At 38.2% G+C, this 23,963-nt stretch overlaps 1 protein-coding gene and 1 non-coding gene across 2 annotated transcripts; one reads left to right on the forward strand and one right to left on the reverse strand.

Annotated features, from left to right (window-relative positions):
* The first annotated feature begins 2,342 nt into the window (after positions 1-2,342).
* On the forward strand, positions 2,343-3,839 carry LOC132314621 (UPF0481 protein At3g47200-like). The gene is made up of 3 exons (XM_059813460.1): positions 2,343-3,066; positions 3,158-3,274; positions 3,346-3,839. Exons 1-3 carry the CDS (start codon positions 2,343-2,345, stop codon positions 3,837-3,839), a joined length of 1,335 nt encoding a protein of 444 aa, XP_059669443.1.
* Positions 3,840-11,293: 7,454 nt separating this feature from the next.
* LOC132315408 (small nucleolar RNA R71) lies at positions 11,294-11,400 on the reverse strand. The gene has a single exon (XR_009483639.1). It is a non-coding gene; the product is annotated as a small nucleolar RNA R71 (small nucleolar RNA).
* Between the last annotated feature and the right edge of the window lie 12,563 nt (positions 11,401-23,963).

The following is a 23,963-nucleotide window of genomic DNA, read 5'->3' on the forward strand; positions in this document are numbered from 1 at the left end:
AAGTTCCATATTTACTTAGAGGCTGAGTCAAAGTTCCATATTTCTCTAAAATGGATTACTGAGGTGGCACATGGTTTTTTACTGTTTAGAAATTGTGGTGTCTAAAATACCCTTCCGCGATGGTACTACTTTTTCTTCGAAGGTACTACTTTTTTGAACTGAAGGTATTACTTTTTGGCGTCCAGGTACCATGTTTTTTAAACACCCGCGAAGGTACTACTTTTTCTCCGAAGGTACTACTTTTTTGAACTGAAGGTACTACTTTTTTGAACTGAAGGTACTACTTTTTTTGTTAGGGAAGGGCATTTTAGGCACCACAATTTTTTAAACAGTAAAAAATCATGTGCCACCTCAGCAATCCATTTTAGAGAAATATGGAATTTTGACTCATTCTCTAAGTAAATATGAAACTTTGACTCCATTTATATGTAATTTTCCCTTTTATCAATCCCTGTAAACATTTCCGCTATGTTATATGTTATTTTATTTTATTATAAGGGTACATTAGTCAATTTATGGTTTAATTTCTTTAAAAGTTCTTATTTGCTCTAATAGGGAGTTAATTGCACATAAGGGAGTTAATTGCACATTTTGTATATAACAAGTGGGTTAATTGCACTTAACCTTTAATAAAATAAAAGGATTGTATTGAGGCTATTGCCCTCTTCCTTATTTTTACAAAGATGAGTTTTTATTTACTATATATATATATATATTTCATTTTCTCTTTTTCATCTGCACTCTCTTCCCTTTCACACTATGTGAACAAACTTAAGGAAACCAAAATCAAGAACCCATTAGTTTGAACTCCAAAAAGGCGAAACAAATTAACTTAACAGCTTAAAACACTGGCAATATTTCATTTAAAGTAATAAAAAGATGGAAAAAAATAATTTATTTGTAGGAGCAAACACCAAAGGAGAGAAACAAAGACAACAATTTTGTCTTCACGGTGAAGGGGACCAGGGAGAGATCCGGTGAGTTACAATAATATTGGCCGGTTTGTGGTGTGCACCATCCTCATCAAACTCCAAAGCAGCATCTCAACAAACTCCAAATTTCGTCCAAAATTTCACCCCTTTCAATTTTCAAGTTTGTTTGTTCCATTACCAATTTAAGAACAATATTGGTGGTTTCGGCTTTGCAATTCTAAATTCCCTCCTTTCAATTTTAAACCATTAGTGAGAAATAGATGGTTTTAGCACGGCAGTTGACGCTTGAATAAGGCATTTGATGCTTGAACAATTGTTTGAGTGATCAAAAAATGAATTCTCAGTGCCAGTGTCGGATTGGCCTTTTGCAGCAATAATCCTACAACTCCGTATCTTGTGGCCTGATATAAATATTTTCAATATTAATTTAGGGTTAGGGAGAGCGTTTTTGTAGATAAGAGGACATATTAGTAATTTTGTCAAATTTGGAGTGCCAGAGGATAGTGTTTGAGAGCCAATATCAGCTCTCTTTTTATTTTATTTTATTATTATTCTTGAATAACGCAGCCATGTACATCTTACGTTTAAAAAACCTAGTAATGGTATGAACTAAGTCACACAATTCTTCTAAACGGTCGCTCACACACTTCGCACCATTTCCGCCCTCCGCTCACGCTCTTGCTCTCGTTCCTATTTTGTGTGACTTAGATTTTTCTGTTTTCGCGCTCCTATTCCAACTTTACATGACTTGAGGTGCGAAAAAACTCAGTATACAATTTGTCCTTTAAATCTCCTCTCACCTGTTGTTCATTGTAAACACTTTGACGGCATGAAATTTGATTTTTGGAATTGGAATTGGATAAAAAATAATTTAAAAAATTGAACCAAAATTTTTCTCCAATTTCACTAATTCCAATTCTAAGAATCTAATTTTATACCGCGAAACATAACCGTGGTTCATTTAAAATTTGATTTCTCCACCTAAAATGTATACAGTGAACGGCACAATTAGATTACAAATATATATTTTATGTATACTAACAATGTCATTAATTAGTACCCTATATCGATGTTCACAGTAATTATATAATTATAGTGTGAACCTAGTCTACTAAGTCGAATTTCATGCCAAACAAATTCATTCATTTCAGATGGAAAAGAATAATTTACAAGTGGGATTTGGTGGGATCTAATTACAGGAACGTTCCTAGTGGTGAGATGCGCGCACACACAGATTAAGATCATTATGTAATATCATATTAATATTTGCAAGATTACTAATATGAAAAATAAAAGCTGATTGTCTCCAATTTTTAATAAACCCCTTGGAGCTCAGACATAGAGGCCAAAAGTCTGCCATAGTTCAAACCCAAAAAATGTTCGACACTTGAAAAAACACAAATCCACTTGATGGCTGAATCTCCGCTTTTGAGGTCCCTGAAGATAAAAATCGAAGGCAACGAAGAAAAGATAAACGCTCTGAAGCCTTTCCAGAAGCCAGGGGTGAAAGAACTCCCCACCATTTGCAGGGTTCCATATGTGTTTCATAAAATGTGTGAATTTGCTTATTCTCCTAGCATTGTAGCTATTGGCCCTCTTCACAGAGGGAAGGAACATTTGCAATCAATGGAGGTGGTGAAGCTTAGCTACATGGATTTCCTGTTTCATCGAACAGGAAAGTATGAGCAAACACGAGATGATTGTGTGGCTGCCATGTTGAAAAAGGAGTCACTTGCTAGGAGATACTATGCAGACGATTTCAGACTCCATGAAGATGTCAAGCCAGCTGCCGAGTTAGAGAATTCAAAAACAACTGGAGATGGGAGCTGCAGCTCGGCAAATCAAAATGGAGAAAATGCGAGGTTCGCGGAAATGATGCTTATTGATGGTTGCTTTATGATTGACCTTTTTTACAGGTATTACCTAGAACAGAATGATGCCATTGTGGCGAATGCATTCAAACAAACAGCGGTTGAACATGACTTGCTAATGCTTGAGAACCAGCTTCCCTTTGTTGTTCTTGAGGAATTGTTCCGCCTCACTGTTGAACAGATCCCAGAAAATTGCAACTGCCCCCGGCCTTTATTGACTGAATGTGTCCTTTCATTCTTTGGGGATGTACTAAACCTAGAAGGTGCTAACTTGGAAAAAGATGGATGGCAAACCTACTGGTCATGTACTCCATCTTTTACACAGTTGTTACTTGCCAACTCCTGAGGAAGCAGAGAAGCCAAGGTCAAATGAAGAAAAAGAAGAGAGAGAGAAACAGAAGGAGGAGGTGTTAGAGAATTTCAAATATTCTGCAACAGAACTCGATTTGGGAGGAATAAAGTTCAGGCAAGGTAATAAAGATGACATATTCGACTTTGAGTTTAACCATACTTATCATTGTTATATATTTCGTTTTCTGTAGAAGAGGTGAATTTAAGATACCACCTCTCATGGTTAATGATTGCGTACACCGAGTTGTTGTTGAGGAACTTCATTGCTTTCGAGCGATCTTGCCCTTTGTTATTGGTTAATCCATACTTCACGTCATATGCTTTTCTCATGGATAGACTCATCAACACCCCAGACGATGTAAAATTGCTGGAGAAAGCAGGGATAATATGTAACCTCATGGGTTCCCGTCAAGAAGTGGCATCTCTCTTCCACAATCTTTGCAAGAATATTACTATAGATCGTCTCTACTCAACTAAGGAATGCCTAAAGGTCATCAAATTCCACAAGCATCGATGTCCAAGGTTTCAAGTAAAACTGAGACGTGATTATTTTAGTAATCCATGGACAATCATATCAGTTGGAGCAGCGTCCGTCCTATTTGTGCTTACATTGTTGCAGACCATCTACACCATATGTTCTCAGGGCCGGCCTGAGATTGAAAAATTCTTAAGAGGTCCTAGGTAAACTTTAAATGTGAGACCCTCTATATATAAGTTTCACACGCGTAATTGTTTTTTTTAAAGTAAATGTGATTGTCATGCATTTTAAGCTACAAAATTATTAATTAAAGTGCTCAAATCTACTTTCTCCAACACATCTTTTTCAATAGATTGAAGATGCAAGAAATTTTCTCTCTCTAAATTGACAGAGTTTCATTACACTTCAAAATTTTTGATTCCCTTTTTTCTTCATTTTTCACCTATTTATAGATTGTTTACAATGTTCTAGAAGATCCCTAACTAACTTCCTCCATTAGGCCCATCATCGAGGTTTTTGTATCCATCGATCCATTCGTCATTTAGGCCCTCATCTTCACTCTTTGGCATTGGGCTTGCCTCATGACAACTTGATTTAGGCTAATGTCATTTGCCTGGCCCATTCTTCATCATGTGGGTTAGATCCGGCCCACACTGATCTTCATCTTTTCAAGGTTAGTTTTGACTATTATTCTTAAAGTATTTGCACATTTTCCTAAAGACCATAATGGTCAACATCATGCCTATAGATTTGGATATTCTGCGTATGAAGCTCTATCTCCCTTCCAACATTCACCTTAGAGAATGTCCCAAAGACGTTAATGTTAGAACCGGTGCCGGTCTTCTTCCCGGCGAAGTCTTGTTTTTCCTTCATCACCTCAATATTATTAGATTCCATCTCCACCCTTTCTTTTGCTACGTGTTCAATAGGTTGAAACTTTTTCCTCTTCAAGTCAACCCCAATTTTCTTAGGGTTCTGTCCGTTCTGTTACTTCTGAATCGTGACAGAGGCCTAGATCTTGACTTAATTGATCTTATCCTTTGCTATAAGGTTAGCAAAATCAGGCTGGAGGATGCATATTACCATCTTTACCCCCTTGAAAAGAAATCCATTTGTACAGACAAGCTTAATTCTGAAAAGGGGTGGAAAAAGGGTATTGTTGGCATTCGGGGTGCTTGGTTTGCTCCGGCTGCCAAGGACTATCCTATCCCTACAGCCTTCAGCAAACACTCCGTGTCTTCATATAAAAAATTTAAAACCCATAAGGCAGATTGCCCTTGTGAAATTTGCATTCCTCGATTATGTTCGTTTCTTTGCAATTCTTTGGGTATCCCACATGATAATGAACTTAGTTATAACATTTGTAGGGATATGACCAATTATTTGAATGGGTACGTTCTGAACAACATCCCTTCCTGTTCGGAACTCCTCACATCTGAGAACTTAAGTGACATATCTCTCATCGGCACCACAATGAGCCAGCTTCAGATTCCATCCTTCAGCAGGAGGAAGGATCCTCCCAGGGTCAATACTGTTCCTGCAGCTTCTTCTTCTCCAACTTCGGCATCTTCATCTGCCACCACATCCAGCACTACCCCGAACGTGGTGACTGTTCGCCCGGTCGTCACTGTTCTACCTATTATCCAGAACTCCGTCCCTCAAGCTCGGAGTACCACTGCCCCCGTTGTATCTGATGAGCACTGAAAAGTGCGTATTTAAACCCCTTAAGCTTAGGCATTCTAGTACCTTTATCCATCTTACTTTACCGTTTTAGATTGATTTCGTGTTATTTCTATTTTCAGGCACTTATCCCAAAAATAAGCTAACTCAGCCAAATAAGAGCAGAAATGAAGCAATTCTGGGATGAATCAAAGAAATGAGCCAAGTGGAAGCAAAAGGAAGAAAAAGGTGGAAATTAACATCTTCGATCGATCTCAGATCAAAGTTCAATCTATCCAACATGATCGATCTCAGCACTTCAAGATAGATTAGAGCCATGATGACATTTTCAGAGATCTCAAAAGTTAGATCGATCCAATATCATTCTTCGATCGATCAAACTACCTTGTCCTTATCCAAATGATTGATCTTATCTAGTTATACCACCCTACCAACCATTTTTGTCCTTTTTCTCAAAAATATCTTCGAAATATCTCAGATTTGTTTTTATCCAAAAAGGCACTGCCATTGAGGATCGATCTAACTTCAATTCGATAGATCTCAGTTATGTTCGATCGATCTGTAATACCCTTAAATTTAAAAGGATAATTCTGATATTTTTTTATTAATTATTTTATTGCATTTTTAAATTGTTTAAGTGTGTATTTTCATTAATTGGTGTATTATTTGATTTTATCTGATTTTATTTGAACTACTTGATATTGTTTAATTTAATTGTTATTAGTTGATTTTATTTGAATTAAATGTTTTATTTTTAATTTTAATTTGATTGTTTTAATTGTTTATTTATTTATTTATGTTAATTAGTTTAATGTGTTTTAAATGCATTAATTGTAACTTAGGGTTTTAGGTTTTATCATAGCCGACATTGTTATAACCTAGGATTACCTATGGGCCGAGTGATATCTGTATGGACTTAGGGTTTCTGTAGAGTCTATATATATATGGTTTATACGTTGATTTAGGGTTACAAATAAAAACCATATTCACCATAATCACGTATACAGTGTGATAGAGAGAAAACAGAGAGAAAGATTGAGAGGAAATACATAGTGAACTTGAGTGATTCAATGAGGAGTTCGGGACTGAATTAGGAGCAGCAGAGGCTGTTTGATACAACCAAGGTAGCCAAAGAAGATAGATACAACAGTTGGGGGTTTTTAAACCAAAGTCTCAAGGCAAGTTCTGTTCTTCTCTCTCCCGTTAATTCGTGTTCTGTGCATGACGAATTGGACTCCAGGGACTTAATAAAGGCTAAAACAGTTGTAAACAAACATAACAACATGTTTTATGAATATACAAATCTGGTTTAGTACTCGTGAATTAACGGCTTTGCAAAACTTGTTGATATTTCTGCTATCTGTTCTTTGTGTAGTTTATGATTTAAGCTTGTCTTTAACTGAGAATTGTAGCACGTTTGGATGCCTTGTAGTAAATCTGGGATTGGGTTTAGACTCTAAAATAAGTCCACACAACAGTATTTGATTCCAAAAAAATTATTATGGGTTTCAATCTGTTAAAACTTGCTTAAAGATTTTTAACAGAGGTTTCGTGTTCGTGGCTTTAAAACTTAGATTCTAAATATGTTAGGGTTGAATCTAAGAGATGTAAAATTTATCTAGGACTGAGTTTAAACCTAGAACAAGGATTTAGGAACTCTACAGAGGCTCTGTTAATCACCGGAGTCGAAGAGGATGAAGCAGGAACGGACGACGGCAACTAAGGGGAGAAGAGCAGGCTCCAAAAGAGGAGGAGCCGGCTCCTCCTACCCTTAGAGCCGGCTCCTAAAGTGTGGAGCCTACTCTTGCATGCTAGGAGCCAGCTCTTAAGGGTCTTGGAGCCGGCTCTTGTTGAAGAAAGAGCAGGCTCTGTAATTTTCATGAGCCTGCTCTCACCTACAGTCTTCCAGTTTGGTTTTTGGGTGTTGTTTGACTTTGTAGGGTGTTTTTAATTTGTTTAACTTGGTTTAAAGGATGAATATGACTGTGGTGAACCTTTAAAACAATAGTGCCACATTAATTTGTAATTTATTTAAGACATGGAGTAACATACAGTTTAAGGAAACTAGTACTATTGCACACTGTTTTTGCTAGTTTTATGTACTGGAACTTAGCAAGGTTTTATATATGATTTAATAATATATAATCATATTTACACAGTATTATAAGTATGGTGAGTTAACTAAAATTAACTATACTTAGTTGGGATTTAATTGTTACTTGAATCGTTGTAATTTGTATTAATTTATTGGCTGTTTTGGAGGATTTAAATGCTATGTCTTATTCTAGCTATTTAAATGATTGGAGCATGATATTTAGGTTCTGTTGTGAATATCTAATGTTAGTATATGTATGAATTTATACAAATGCATATACTGGAGGATGGTTGTTGATTATATAGTGTTATTTTAATAACTATGTTATAATGGAGGATGGTGTGTACCGGTATGGGACGGTGACATACTAGGTATGGATTAGTCGAACACTAAATCCTACCTAATTTGGATTAAGGTATGGATTAACCCTATGAGTTAAGTCCATCACCTACTTGTGTCATATCAATCAAATAATTGAATGACTTAATATGGTTTCAGGATGGATTTGCTTTACATTTATCAAACCACTTTTCAGATGGTTGATATTTTGTAATTGGAGGACACGGACTTTATATATTTATTATATGTGCCATGGTATGAGCTTGAGTCTCAGGACCATGGTTAGGGTGCGTATACTGCCTAGGATAGATAGCTGGACAGAGGTGTTGCTCCCTGGTAGGTCTAGATACACATGACCACAGTATGTGCGATTTGCATGGTATCTCTATTCAGGCTGAGACAGACCTTTTTGGACTAGTGAGCGTCCTATAGTGTGTACTTATACATATATGAACTACTCTAGATATTGTTGAGTCTTTCTAGTATGTATCTGTGTATCGGATTCCTGTTTGGATTGTAGTAGATTAGGACTTGTATGTGGGCCTGACCCACCCTTATTTTTTTCAGGTACTCGTCAGTTCCAGGGTTAGAGTTTGATCGTGCAGAGCAGATACAGACTTCTATTCTACCGACAACGTAGGACTTCTTTCCAGATATTAGATTTGGATTTTATCTTCAGTTTTCTTCCATGCAGTTTGGGATTTTATTAGGGGTTCACTAGAGATGGATTCCCGAGTTGTTAAACTTATGGAGTTTGGATTGTCAAGATTTAAATATTTATATTTGAGGATTTATTTTAGTTTCTTTCTGCTCATTATATTATTTCTTTAATCACTCTGTATTCCGTGTTCGTTTTTAAAATATTAATTGTTTGATATCTCTCGGATTTGGGCCTGGGCCTGATCAACCCGTGTCTCGGATCCGAGGGGTATCACACGATCCAAGTCCAAGGTTCGATTGATCGAACTTCCTCCAGTGCGAAAAAGTTAAATTTCCAACTTATTAAAAACTATCTTAATCCAATCATTAGAGAATATTTTGTGCACGACCCCAGCTCATTTTGTGTGTCACTTGGCCTACCTATATATAGAATATGATACATTTTTTGAAAGAAATACTTAGCATACTTAGGGTCCATCTATCACAATAAAGGCTATTCTTAAGGAGGAAGAAAGGAGGAGGAGGCTAGAGACACAAGCTTGGGAGCTCTTTATCAACCAAGGAGTAGATTTCTTCCATGGAGTTTGCCCTTGAGGGTTAGAGAAGCATTACCATGAGTGACTAGACATCCTCTTGGGGCTAGAGTTAGCCCCAAATATGCTTTCTATATCTTAACTTCGTGTATTATTGAGGGATTAGTGTTGTAATACATGTTTTGGCACTTTTATATATTTAGATCTTGTTTATTCAATGATTTATGTGGTTTAATACTTCCAATTGATCATTTCATTCTATTCATATGTCTATGTATGCTAGAATAGATGTTCATATGTTTGTCTCTATTTCTTGTGTTATTTATGCATGTCTATGTGTATTAATGCCATAGATCTAGAGATTGTCAAAACATAGTGCTTAATGGAATGCTCTTGTAATTTTCTTGATGGTTCATGCTCATTGCTTGATGGATTGTGTCTCTCCCTTAGTTTAATTAGTTTAATTTTAAGTCATTAGTTTAATTGTAGTGTAGTGGTAGCATAGTTGTTAGATGGGAGGACAATCCATGCTTGTTGTTTGATGTTCCATACTTTTGAATGTAAGTAGCATATGTCTCTAACCTTGTGGTGTATTTGGCTTGTGAGCTTAATGAAAGGATTAATGACTTGCTAGATATATTGTGCTTTTCACATGCTACTTAGATAATGTATACTTAATTGTTAGATATATTGTGTTTTTCACATGTTGCTTAGACAATATATACTTAATTGGTCACCCTTACTAATTGAATCAACCAAACACACACATACATCAACATTGCAACACACATTTCTCTCATTAGTCACCTGTTAAGGGTGTAGAAAAGTATTGTTTGGTGGTGACCTCTAAACCCCAAGATCTCTCTCTCTTTTACTTACACTTTATTGCATTCAATTATTTAGTTTAATTTGTTCTCTAGTTTAATCAACCAACTAACTATTTCTTTGATCACTCGACCTACTAACCCTAATAGTGATTCCACAACCAAATTCGACTCCAATCCCTTAGGACGATCCCTACTCACCCTAACTATATTTTTAGTGAAGGTAGTAGTGGCTTTTATAAATGTAAAACTTGGTCCTCGCCTTAATGCACACTTTCTAAGCTTATGGTGTAGACAGACCACCATAGTTTTTGGCGCCGTTGCCGGGGATTAGGCAACTTCGTATTTGTGGAATTCATTAGGAATTAGTACTCTTTTGATCGTATCTTTACTTTGTTTTTATTTTTCTTTTGTTACTTATTGTGTTTGTTCATCTTTGATAAGAAGCATTGAGTTAGGAGGCAAGCAAAGGAGCATTCAAGCAAATGAGCTAAGCAAGAAAGGAAAAAGGTTAAAAATTAAAAAAAAAATTGCTAAGCTAAGCTAAATTTGGAGTTGAAGTGCTAAAGGACTTTTGTGAGCTTTTTCTTACTCAATCCCTTAGTTAAATCGTCGGCCGGCGTGGAGGTTTGTTTTTAAATTCTTAGATAAATCGTGAGCCTGCGTGGAGGCATTCTTAATTGTTCTTTGCATCATTGTTGTTAAAGCATAGGAGTATAGGTTAAGTGTTTGTGGATGAAGTTTCATTGAATTGTTGTGAAGTCGAAGTGCTTGTTCATTCATTATGTTTGTGTGTTTTACATTGTGCATACATGGTCGTAGATCACTAAGACCAAATCTTATCCCTCTTGATTTGCATCTTGAATCTGTAGTTAGAAATCCTAGGGGAAGAGGAAGTTCTAGTTCTAGCCAATCCATTACATCAATGGAAGGCCATAATGAAGAGCATGTAGAGGACCTTGGTCACATAGACTAACAATGTATCCTCCATCCAAATGTGCATTATGAGAACATTCAAGTACCATTAGACATGCCTAGGCCATTCATTCATCAACCACAACAACAACAAGGCCAAGTTCCATTTAAAATGCCAAGGCCAATGTATGCTTCACAACCTCCTATCATTCAAGGAAATCAAAATCAAGATGCCCATGTTGCACCTCAAATTAGTAATCCTCCACTTGCTTTAAGAGATCACTATGTGCCTATAATGCACCCATATGCATTCAATTGCCACCATTTAGAACACATCACTATGAAATCAAGCTACAAACCATTCAAATGCTTCCTAACTATCATGGACTTCCAAGTGAAGAACCCTACAAGCATTTGGATGAGTTTCTTGAAGTATGTTCCACCGTTAAATATACGGACATGCTGGAAGAGGTCTTAAGACTCAAACTTTTTCCATTCACCTTAAAGGACAAGGTAAAGTATTGGTTTAACAATTTTAGGCCTTTTTCAATAACTTCTTGGGCAGAAATGCAAAAAGAGTTCTTGAATAAGTACTTTCCAGTTTCTAAGACCAATACCATGAGAACTTCCATTAGAGAATTCACACATGGGGATGGAGAAACATTTCATGAGGCATGGGAACGCTTTAATGAATTGCTTAGGAAGTGTCCACATCATGACATGCCCAAATGGCAATTAGTTCAATATTTCTTTGAGAGCTTATCGGATAATTATAAAGGCATGGTTGATGCTTCCATAGATGGCTCTTACATTGATAGGCATGAGGATGATGTGTGGCGTCTTTATGAGAGCATGAGTAAAAATTCTTTGCATAGAACATTATCATCCAAGAATGGTAGAAATTCACAAGTTAGGAAGAGTGTTGGCTTACATCAAGTCGACCATTCAAATGAAATAGCCGCCGAAATGAAGTCTTTATCTCAAAGGTTTAATCAATTTTTGATTAACCAAAACTCGGCGAACCAAGTATCTTCCTTCCCTAACCACTCTCATCGTGCATCGAATGATTCATGAATGACTTGTTCTAGTGTTCTTCATTCTACTTCTCATTGTCCTCACGGACAAATGCAAAATGAACCTAATGAACAAGTCAATGCAGCTTTTGTGAACCAAGGGAACAATCCTTATGGTACTCATTATAATCCAAGTTAGAGAAATCATCCGAACTTTTCTTGGAAAAACCAAGGAGAGGGCTCACACCCTTCCCAAGGCGGTTTTCAAGGGAAGTACATTCCACCTCCACTTCAAAACCAAGGATCCTAAGGTTATAGACCTTTTCAATCACAAGGGAATAAATTTGCTAACTCTCATTTTCCCAACCAATCTTAATCCCAAGGAAATGCTAGAAGTCCCGTCTTTGAAGAAAAATTTTTGAATGCTTTGGGCACTCTTAAGGCAAACACACAATTGCTTCATTTCCCCTCTCAATCTATTGCGAAGTTAGAAACCCAAGTAGGGCAAATAGCAAGCACTCTTAATACAAGAGAGAAGGGAAAGATGCCTATGAATGCCCTACCTAAGCAACAATGTGTGGTGGAAACCCATTCCTCATCGGAATGCCACACCATTGAGTATGTCAATACGGTGACTACCTTGCGGAGTGGTAAGACTGTAGACAATCAAGTTGAAATGTCCAATGAAGAGAGTGAACCGGTACAACCTCAAGTTGTCACCCGTCCCGTTTCACATCACATTCCTCCTTTATTGCGTATACATGATCTTGTGAATGAGAAAGCTTCAAAATGTGATTTGAAGAATGATTTTGAAAATAATTTGAAGGAAGATTTGCCGAAAAATGAATTTGAAAAGGTTTTGTTGAAAAATGATTTGAAACAAAGTGATTTGAAAAATTCTTGTGTTGAAAAGTTTTCAAAAGAAAATGCTGAAAAAGTGTTTGAGCCAAAAGCTCCATTTCCGGATGCCTTAAAATGATCCATTTCAAAAGACAAGCAAAAGGCAAAAACCAATGAAATCATGAAAATGTTTAGGCAAGTGAAAGTCAATTTTTCACTTTTGGATGCAATCAAGCAAATTCTAGCTTATGCCAAATTCTTGAAAGAGTTGTGCACCCAAAAGCGGAAGAACATGAGCCAAACACCAAGAAAAGTGGTTTTGACCGAGCAAATGAGCTCAATTTTGCAACATAACACTTTACCAAAGTTTAAGGACCCCGGTTCACCTACTACTTCATGCATCATTGGTGATCATATTGTTAATCGGACGCTTCTTGACTTAGAAGCAAGTGTTAGCCTTCTTCCATACTCGGTTTATGTCAAATTGGGCCTAGGTGAATTGAAACCGACGTCGGTAGTTTTACAACTTGCTGATCGATCCATTAAGAAGCCTAGGGGTATCATTGAGGATGTTTTGATAAAGATTGATAAATTTTTCTTCTCCGTTGATTTCGTTGTCATTGACATGGAACCGGTCCCCAATCCTAAAAGCTAAATTCCTGTTATCCTTGGCCGTCCTTTCTTGGCAACTGCTAATGCCAACATCAATTATAGGACGGGGATAATGAAAATCTCATTTGGCCACATGAAGGTGAAGTTGAATATCTTTAATCCCACACCCAATTCATTTGACAAATATGAAGGAGAGGTTAATGTTGTAGATAAATGTCATGACTTTCAATGTCAAGGAAATGAGCTTTTGTGTAAGACCAAAACTTCAAAGGGATCATCTTCAACCTTGCATTCTTAAAGTGTTGTTTCAAATTCTTGCTTTGAAAGGGCATAGAAGCCCAAATATTGTGATTGCATTGACATGGGATCAAAAGTTTCTTTTGAGCTAAATTCAATAAGTTCTTCAAAGAACCATTTGTTGGGTGGAGTTCAAAGCATCTATCACCCCAACAAGGAGGGGATGTACTACAAGATCTTTGATCCGGGCTAAAAGAGCCCAACGTCTTGCTAGAGACATTAAAGACTAGCACGACATTTCGTAGGGTGTCAAAACCCTATTCCTCCCTCATTTCTATATTTAATTTCATTTCTTGCGAAGTCTAGATACTTGTTTTTGGTTCATATGCATTGCTAGGAACTGTGGTTTGGATTGCATGAGCTTTCATGTTGTGATTGAGCATTTTGCATAAGTTCGATCTATCTCAAATGAGAGTTCGATCAATCAAACTTCTACCTGCATCCAACACTTAGAAAAATTTCGACTTGTATCCACCTGCATCCAAATCATCTCTCTGTCCTATCGTTCGAACTTGTTCTCAGATCGATCATAACTTTTTCAATCGATCCAAACCTCAAGTTCGATCGATCTTCAGTTCCAACACTTAATCAAAATTTTGAACCAAAAACCTGCATATTTTTGCTCTGTCTGATCGATCGAACATTTTGTTCAGATCGATCTCAATTCTTCATCTCACAATCTTTGACTTTGTTTGACTTTTTAATTTTAAAAATCCAAAAATATTTTTATTTTATTTTCTTTTTCAAAAATCCCAAAAAGATTTTATTTTATTTTAAAAATTCAAAAAAAAAAAAAAAAACTTTTATTTTCATTTTTAACTTTCAGTTTTTTTTTTTTTAATAAGAATAAAAATAAAATAAAATCTTTTTGGAATTTTCAAATAAATAAAGTAAAATATTTTCAATTTTTTAATTTTAATTTTTAATTTTTCAAAAATTCCAAAAATACTTTGAAGAGAGATCATCACAGTTCGATCGATTTGAAATCTCAGTTCGATCGATCGAACTGAACGGGAAAAGTTTTTAAAAAATAGAACTTGAGGGTCTCAAGATCGATTCATTAGATCGATCCAACCCTCCAAACCCTCAGTCCCTCATTCCCGTCGCCACTGTGCACCCATCTTCATCATCATCTCCGGCAAATCTCCGGCGAGATCCAGTGAGCTTCGACTCTCTCTCCTCTCGAATCTAAGTTTGCATCACCCCCTTCGCATCTCATCCACTTCTCTCATATTTTAGGTAAGATCCCAGATCCACTTTGTGATTTAAGCTTCCATTTTATGTATTCGAACTTTACATGTTAGATCCATGATATATTGTTCATGAAATCCACCATTGATGAAGCTTGAAGCACTGTGTTTATATGTTTATATATGTGTATATATGTTGTGTATATATTTGTGTGTTTTGATTCGATTTGTGGGAGTATGGGCTTTATAAAGTGAGTAGGATTAATTGTATGTTGTGTTGATGGGCCCACGACACTGTTCGTGAAAGCCCCGTGCCATCCACGTCACAGATCTGTGACCTTTTAATTTTCATCTTCGCACAGTTCGATCGATCGAACTTATTTCTCAGATCGATCTTGAGAGATCGATCGAACTCAGTTTTTCAGTTTCTCAGATCGATCGAAGTTTTGAGATCGATCGAACTTCACAAATCTCATACAACACTTCATTCATCATGTATTATGTTCATGTTATCTAATATATGCCCAATGCCTGTGATATTCCACATTGGATGCATTTCACACTTATATTGCTTAGCATGTTCACCTCCTATCACTTGTATAGATTCATGTCATATATGTTTTGTCTATCTTATTTGACATGCATGTTTCTATTTTGTGCTTTCAATTCTTTATTCTGGCACTGACTCCCCTTGCAAGTTTTTAAATTATTTTTCAGGCCATGCCTAAGCGCAAGACTGTAGCCCGTGGTCACTATCACCGCCGGGGCAGGCACACTTTCGATGCCGAGGCCGGTCCTTCTCATGCACAGGATCCTGCACAAGAGGAGCCATTAGAGCCTACTCCACCTCAGTCACCTTCTCAGGAGGCTGAGGCTTATCATATTCCATCTCCTTCTCAGGCTCAGCCTGCATTTACACCATCTCCATCTCCTCCACCACACCAGTCACCTCAGCCAGCTCGAGAGCGTGACAGGCCCGCGCTTAGATATGCACAGATGACAGTGGACCATGAGTCAGTTTTTGACACAGATTTCTTCTCCAGATCGGTACTGACCCGATCCGCTTATGATGATATTATCCAGAGGGGCCTTGCAGCTATTCTTGCTCTAGTTACTAAGCCAGTCTACCCGCGGTTAGTACGGATGTTCTTCCAGAACCTCCGACCATCCCCGCGTACCACGGCAGAGCTGGTCACTACCATAGATGGCCATCAGATTACTATTACTGTGGACACGCTAGCCAGATCATGCCATTGTCCACACCGATGCCCTCCGGAGCTTCAGGAGCAATATCCGAGACTATATAGGCCTTCTTTTGCCGACATGGCAGTTTTCTTGACAGGTCACCATGCCGATGGCGAGACTTTCGCCACCCGCACTTATCTTCCAGATGACCTATGGTTCTTTGATTCTGTTCTCTTTCGGAACATATCTATGGCTGGGCACAAGATTCAGCGGCGAGGAGACTATCTGATAGCCCTCTACGCATTTTATACAGGCCACTGGGTATCTATTCCCGTGCTCATGCGCTCATCTGAAGCGTGATGAGGAAGTTCTTCGATGAGTATATCAGTAAGGAGAAGCCCAGAAGGGCTAAGTCTCTCCCATTTGGCCACCTCATCACCCAGATACTGATTGATCAGCGTTATCCTTTCCATCCTCGGGAGCACCCTGAGAAAGGTTCCTGTCATTTCTTGAAGAAGGACTGGGACAAGAGCTATAACGCTATTATTACCCGATTACAAGAGGCTGCAGCTTAGGCAGTAAAGGACTTAGATTTAGACGATTTAGAGGCTGAGGAGCCAGTAACAGCAGCAGACCCGGCAGCGGACGACGCATCAGTTGATCCGGCTGTCGAGCTTATGGATATTGATTTAGAGCAACCTGCAGATGATGCAAAGTAGCACTCTCTAGTTGGGTCGCCAGTACACGAGGAGGAACAGACTCAGGATCTTTCTTTTGATTCATTTGTACCTGAGGCTCCTAGTCAGACCCCTGGCTTTGGAGAGCGTCTTCAGGCTCTTAAGGATGCAGTGGTTGCTATCAGAGCTGATACTGCTGCCATTCGAGCTGATGCTATGGCTCACCGAGCTGATTTTGCTACATTCTGCACGGATGTCATGACTGCACTCCGAGACTTATCTCACGATATCCGCGGAGCTCGCCCTGCCCATCCTGCCTCGTCCACCTGAGATTCCCAGTTTTTTCTATCTTTTCATACTACACCTCTATGATTTATACTTCATTTTTGTCACTGTATATTATTTGCAGCCGGATATGTCGGCTTTGCTCTTTTGATGTACTCTATACTTTATTTTCTTTATATATGTTTTTGCTATGGATGTCATCTATTATGTTCTCATATCTATCTGTTTGACTCCATCAGGTGCATTATAGTGATTACAGTGAGAGAGAATGCTACATAATTTTCAGGACCACCCTTATACCTCTCTCATTGCTTTATTCCATTATCTCATTTACACTTGCATGTCCACTGTGCACTGTTTATTCCTTTTTGTTATCTGATGAATTTATCCGAGTACCAAATTTCAGGACCAGTTAATCCCAAGTTTGGGGGGGCCATGCCACCCACTTTGGATACCTCAGTCCCAGCCATTCTTTGCTTTAATTGCACCGGTATACTCTTTCCTTTTGTTCTCTTTGAACATTGAGGACATTGTGCCGTTTAAGTTTGGGGGTATGTTACAGTGTTTGCTTTTAAATTCAAAATTTTGAGCATGACTTGTGTATTTGAGAGATTTTCTATGATTGGTCCATATTAGCGATGATTTTGATCTTTTGAGGACTATATTCTTAAAATTTAAAAATTGTTTGACTTGAGAGTCCAATACTCCTTGTATGCCTTGTGGATACCATTTAAGAGTAAATTTTTCGAAAGATTGATATCTTGCTTGCACTTGTGGTCCACATCATCCTGATTTTGTAATTATTTTGAGATTCATTCTAAGATTCTACACTAGCACAGGCGCATACTAGCATTCATTTGTGGGGTACATGCTTTGTTAATTATTGAATTGGCTATATCCCAATTAGGCTAGTAGTGCATTGAAAGCTTTCATTTTTGATAAAGGTGGATAACAACCCAATTTCACTAAGTAGCCGGGATTCTAGACTCATCAAGCATTGAACTTCACGCGCCGAAAGGTGGAGGGTCCAAACTCTAGGTTAATAATTGAATACGAAAAAAAAAGGAAAAAAAAAGAAAAAAAAAAGAAAAGAAAAGTGAGGACTTCTCCCAAAAGGTGAGAAGTAGGAAATGATTAGATGGAGGTTGTCTTGATTTGTAACCTAGTTGATTTGAGCTTGTAAGTCCGTAGGGATATTTGAACGCCTAGTGCCCTAAAGCCGTCTGGTTTGGGAGTCATTGACCTAACGCTCGACCTCATGAATCGCTAGAAAGCTTAATAGATCAACACATTGCACCATGCTTCCATCTTTGATCCTAAATAATAATAATAATAAATAAATAAATAAAATATGCGCACCTAGAACAATAAAGTTTTAATAAAATGTCCACTTTTTGTCTTGATGATCGGTACTAAATTTGTGTACTAGTTTGAGGGTAAGGGTGTGATTAATTTTTTAGTTGGTTTAGATAACAACATATTTGATGCCGGTCCACTCAAAAAGGATTCTAAAATTATTTTGATTTGCATGATCATTTTCTTGATATGTGGAGGACCATACTTGCTTGCTTGATGTTGAGATTTTGGGAGATTGCTTGGAAATGTTTGAAACATTGCATACTTGAGGTAGTTTTCTCTCAATACTTGTTTGCAATATTGATGTTTTTTTTGAAAGAATGAGCTTAATGTTTATGAGTATCATTTCTGGAAACCCTCACGAGACTTCACTCGTCCACTGGGAGTAACCTAGGGGTTTAAAAGGCTTGTTGCATATGCTAAGTGCAATCGTGTTCCCTACGAAAGTGGCGTTATCCTTTTATTACTTTCTAGTTCATAGTTGTATAGTTGTTCGTTTCATTCCTTTACTTTCTAGTTCATTGCTAGGGACTAGCAATATTTAAGTTTGGGGGTGTGATGAGCGCTGAAAAATGCGTATTTAAACCCCTTAAACTTAGGCATTCTAGTACCTTTATCTATCTTACTTTACCGTTTTATATTAATTTCGTGTTATTTCCATTTTCAAGCACTTATCTCGAAAATAAGCTAACTCAGCCAAATAAGAGCAGAAATGAAGCAATTCTGGGATGAATCAAAGAAAGGAGCCAAGTGGAAGCAAAAGGAAGAAAAAGGTGAAAATCAACATCTTCGATCGATCTCAGATCAAAGTTCGATTGATCCAACATGATCGATCTCAGCACTTCAAGATAGATTAGAGCCATGATGACATTTTCAGAGATCTCAAAGTTTGATCGATCCAACATCATTCTTCGATCGATCGAACTACCTTGTCCTTATCCAAATGATTGATCTTATTTAGTTGTACCACCCTACCAACCACTTTTGTCCTTTTCCTAAAAATATCTTTGAAATATCTCAGATTTGTTTTTATCCAAAAAGGCACCGCCATTGAGGATCAATCCAACTTCAGTTCGATAGATCTCAACTATGTTCGATCGATCCAAGTCCAAAGCTCGATCGATCGAACTTCCTCCAGTGCGAAAAAGTTAAATTTTCAGCTCATTGAAAGTTGTCCTTATCCAATCATTGGGGAATATTTTGTGCATGACCTCAGCTCATTTTGTGTGTCACTTGACCTACCTATATATAGAATATGATACACTTTTTGAAAGAGATAGTTAGCATACTTAGGGTCCATCTATCACAATAGAGGCTATTCTTAGGGAGGAAGAAAGAAGGAGGAGGCTAGAGACACAAGCTTGGGAGCTCTTCATCAACCAAGGAGTAGATTTCTTCCATGGAGTTTGACCTTGGGGTTGGAGAAGCACTACCATGAGTGGCTAGACATCCTCTTGGGGCTAGAGTTAGCCCCAAACATGCTTTCTACATCTTGATTTTGTGTATTATTGAGGGATTAATGTTATAATACATGTTTTGGCACTTTTATATATATAAATCTTATTTATTCAATGATTTGTGTGGTTTAATACTTCCAATTGATCATTTCATTCTATTCATATGTCTATGTATGCTAGAATAGATGTTCATGTATTTGTCTCTATTTCTTGTGTTATTTATGCATATCTATGTGTATTAATACCATAGATCTAGAGATTATCAAAATATAGTGCTTAATGGAATGTTCTTGTAATTTTCTTGATAGTTCATGCTCATTGCTTGATGGATTATGCCTCTCCTTTAGTTTAATTTCAAGTCATTAACTTAATTGTAGTGTAGTGGTGGCATAGTTGTTAGATAGGAGGACAATCCATACTTGTTGTTTGATGTTCCATACTTTTGAATGCAAGTAGCATATGTCTCTAACCTTGTGGTGTATTTAGCTTGTGAGCTTAATGAAAGGATTAATGACTTGCTAGATATATTGTGCTTTTCACATACTACTTAGACAATATATACTTAATTGTTACATATATTGTGCTTTTCACTTGTTGCTTAGATAATATATACTTAATTGGTCACCCTTGCTAATTGAATCAACCAAACACACACACACATCAATATTGCAACACACATTTCCCTCATTAGTCACTTGTTAAGGGTGTAGAAAAGTATTGTTTGGTGGTGACCTCTAAACCCCAAGATCTCTCTCCCTCTCTCTTACTTACTCTTTATTACATTCAATTATTTAGTTTAATTTGCTCTCTAGTTTAATCAACCAAATAACTATTTGTTTGATCACTCGACCTACTAACCCTAATAGTGATTCCACAACCAAATTCGACTCCAATCCCTTGGGACAATCCCTACTCACCCTAACTATATTTTTAGTGAAGGTAGTAGTGGCTTTTATAAATGTAAAACTTGGCCCCCGCCTTAATGCACACTCTTAAGCTTATGGTAGGACGACGACCAGCATCCATCCAAGATAAAGAACGAGGAAAAAACCTCAGCCTGAAAGCGAAGGCAGCCCTGATGATGCTCCTCTGACAAGGAGGATTCGTACCTCCGGGCCAGGTTTGCCTATCCCTCCTCAGGTTAGGCCAACTACTCTTTCCGGGTCCGGCACTGCAGCCAGCTCCTCTTCTGGTGAGGCTCCGTGGACCCTAAAATTGGTCCGAGTTGACGGTTCGGTTGTGAAGCCGAGCGAAACCATGTTCAAGGAAGGTCAGACAGCCATGGCCTATTACAAGAACATATGGTCTCCTAAGGACATTGAAGTCGCCAAATCTCTGTCTCAGAAGGAGGTCTTCAGCCATTTTCCCCTTGCAGCCATGGAGGTAATTCTTCTCCCTTCTTTTTATTGCATTTGAAATGTCTTTTCATTATAATTCTTCCAAACATGTGTTCAGCTTAATTAGTACTCATGTATTGTTTTACGAACTCTCTTTGGCATGATGGCCATGCAAAAATATGTTGAGACTGCCAATTCTAAGGTACAAAAGTTTGCTAAAGACATTGAAGTAGGTCACAAAGAGAATAAGATCATTAACACCAAAAATGCTGAACTCATGGCGTAGCTGGAAAAGGCTGAGAAGGAAAGGGATGGTCTGAAGAAAGAAACAGACTCCCTTCAAGACGAAAAAAACGCCCTTCTGATTGAGAAGAGTGTCTGGCAGACTGAGCGTGAAGCGCTAAAAGCTGAAAGAGACAATCTTCAGCGCCTACTTCATGATGAATAAGCAGAGCGTATGGTATTTGAAAAAAGGGCTCTGGATGAGTGTAATGCCTTGCTCGAAATCATCGGCAGAGTCCATGGAGGGATGATGGCTCTACATAGCCGTTTCTCCCGCACTGGGGCCCTCAGGTATGCCGAAGGATACCGAGAAGGTTTTAACCATCGCCTTTCAGCTGAGGGTCAGACAGTTTCAGGCACAGGCTCGGATGATATTGACAAGGAGCTGGGAATTGATCCTCCAGGAGTCTATGTTGATCCAGACCCCACTCCTGCCGAACATATTTTTGAAGAATGTGATGGGATTACCTCATCTAGAGTTATCCCTGTTCCTCCTCCCGTTCAGCCTTTAGACATACCTCCTCTCTTTACTGTGGCTCCACTTGTGACTACTAATAAAGGTGGAACTCAGCAGACTGAAGTGGTGATTCAGCTTGACTCCCCCCCTCACAGGGATGCCATTACCAATGATGGGGAGGGGAATACTAACCATCCTGGGGAGGCTGACGTCTTATGTATATCTTTGTAATCTTTCAGCTTATAATGAAAGACATGATATTTTTTGACTACATTTGATCTGAATCTCTACATCTCTTAGTAGTACTTAATAATAATTTTTGTTTAACATAAGTGTGTGGCCTTCGGCTCATAACACCAACCACTTGTCTTTTTCATTACTTTTAATAAGTGTCTGGCGCTCGGCAAGCTTTTTATTATTATTATTATTTTTTAGCAAGTGTTTGGCGTTCGGCTCGTGGTGCCAGTTGCCACTTACTATGCTTAAGTGCTTGGCGCTCGGCTAGAATGCCACTTGCCACTTTTTTTTTTTTTCATTATTTTTAAAGCAAGTGTTTGGCGTTCGGCTCGTGGTGCTAGTTGCCACTTACTATGCTTAAGTGTCTGGTGCTCGGCTTGAATGCCACTTGCCACTTGGCTTCTTTTTTTTTTTCATTATTTTTTAAGCAAGTGTTTGGCGTTCGGCTTGTGGTGCCAGTTGCCACTTATTTTGCTTGAGTGCCTGGCACTCGGTTAGAATGCCACTTGCCGCTTGGCTTTTTTTTTTTCATTATTCTTTAAGCAAGTGTTTGGCATTCGGCTCGTGGTACCAGTTGCCACTTACTATGCTTAAGTGTCTGGCGCTCGGCTAGAATGCCACTTGCCACTTGGCTTTTTTTTTCATTATTTTTTAAGCAAGTGTTTCGCGTTCGGCTCGTGGTGCCAGTTGCCACTTACTATGCTTAAGTGCCTGGCGCTCGGCTAGAATGCCACTTGCCACTTGGCTTTGCTCATACTCAGTCACCTTGTTTAAAGGAAGACGATTACTTTTTTATAAATTTTTCAAAATTTTTGCTCTCTTGTAAGTATACAATTGAAGGTAGACATTAGTTAAACTGAAACTTAATTTTTATTGATAATACCTTTTTAAAGAAATGGCATTCCAAGGCTTGTTTACCAGCCTTCCAGCCATGGTTTCTAAGACATATACCCCATTTCCAATAACCTCTACAACTTTATACGGACCTTCCCATGGTGACACCATTTTCTTAATAATACCGACTTTTTTTTCAGAACCAAATCACCAGGTGCAAAACCCCTATGCCTCACATTTCTGTTGTGACTGTTCATGAGCATTTGTTGATATGATGCGAGCCATATTGCTGTAGCACTCCTCTTCTTTTTAAGTAAGTTGAGGTTGAATTTCAGCATATGATCATTCTGCTCCTGATTCAATGCTAAACTCCGAATGGTAGGAACTTGGTGTTCTACCGGTATTACTGCCTCAATACCATATGCCATGGATAATGGGCTTTCCCCAGTCGGTCATCTTGGAGTCGTTTTATACGCTCACAGGACGTTCGGGAGTTCATCCAACCACTTCCCTTTCTCTTCTTCAAGCTTCTTCTTTATACAAACAAAAATCGTTCTGTTTGTGATTTCAGCCTAACCATTCGTCTGTGGGTGGCTGACCGCTGCTAAATTTTGATTAATTCCATATTCGTTCAGCAACTCCGTCACCTGTTTGCTATCAAGGTTAGTTCCATTATCTATGACGATCGCCCTCAGCACACCAAATCGACAAATGATATTATTCCAAATGAAGCGTCTCACATGAGTCTGAGTCACACTGGGGTACGGTTTTGCCTCCACCCATTTGGTAAAGTAGTCTGTTGTAAGTAGAACGTACTTGTTTTGCGATCTGGCGGTCGGTAATGGGCCAACCACATCCATCCCCCATTACGCGAAAGGCCATGGTTTTGCCATTACGTGCAAATCTTCTGGTGGTTGGTGGATCAGTGGTCCGAACCTTTGACACTTATCGCACCTTCGCGAAAAGTCCTCAGCATCTCGTGCCATATTCGGCCAAAAATAACCATGTGTCGTCACCTTGTGTGCTAGAGACCTTCCTCCTGAATGATTGCCATAAACCCCTTCATGGATAGTCGACAGTATCTGCTAAGCTTCTGCAGGGGCTACACATTTTAAATATGGTCCTAAATAAGACCTCCTGTAAAGTTTGTTGTGCACTATGGCATACTTTGCGGCATTCGATCTGATCCTTTTTGCTTCATCCCTCTGTTCGGGCAAAACACCATC

The sequence above is a fragment of the Cornus florida genome, unplaced genomic scaffold, assembly GCF_030987335.1.
Source record: "Cornus florida cultivar Cherokee Brave unplaced genomic scaffold, ASM3098733v1 CherokeeBrave_3.0.0_Hap2_Chr06, whole genome shotgun sequence".
Taxonomy (NCBI): domain Eukaryota; kingdom Viridiplantae; phylum Streptophyta; class Magnoliopsida; order Cornales; family Cornaceae; genus Cornus; species Cornus florida.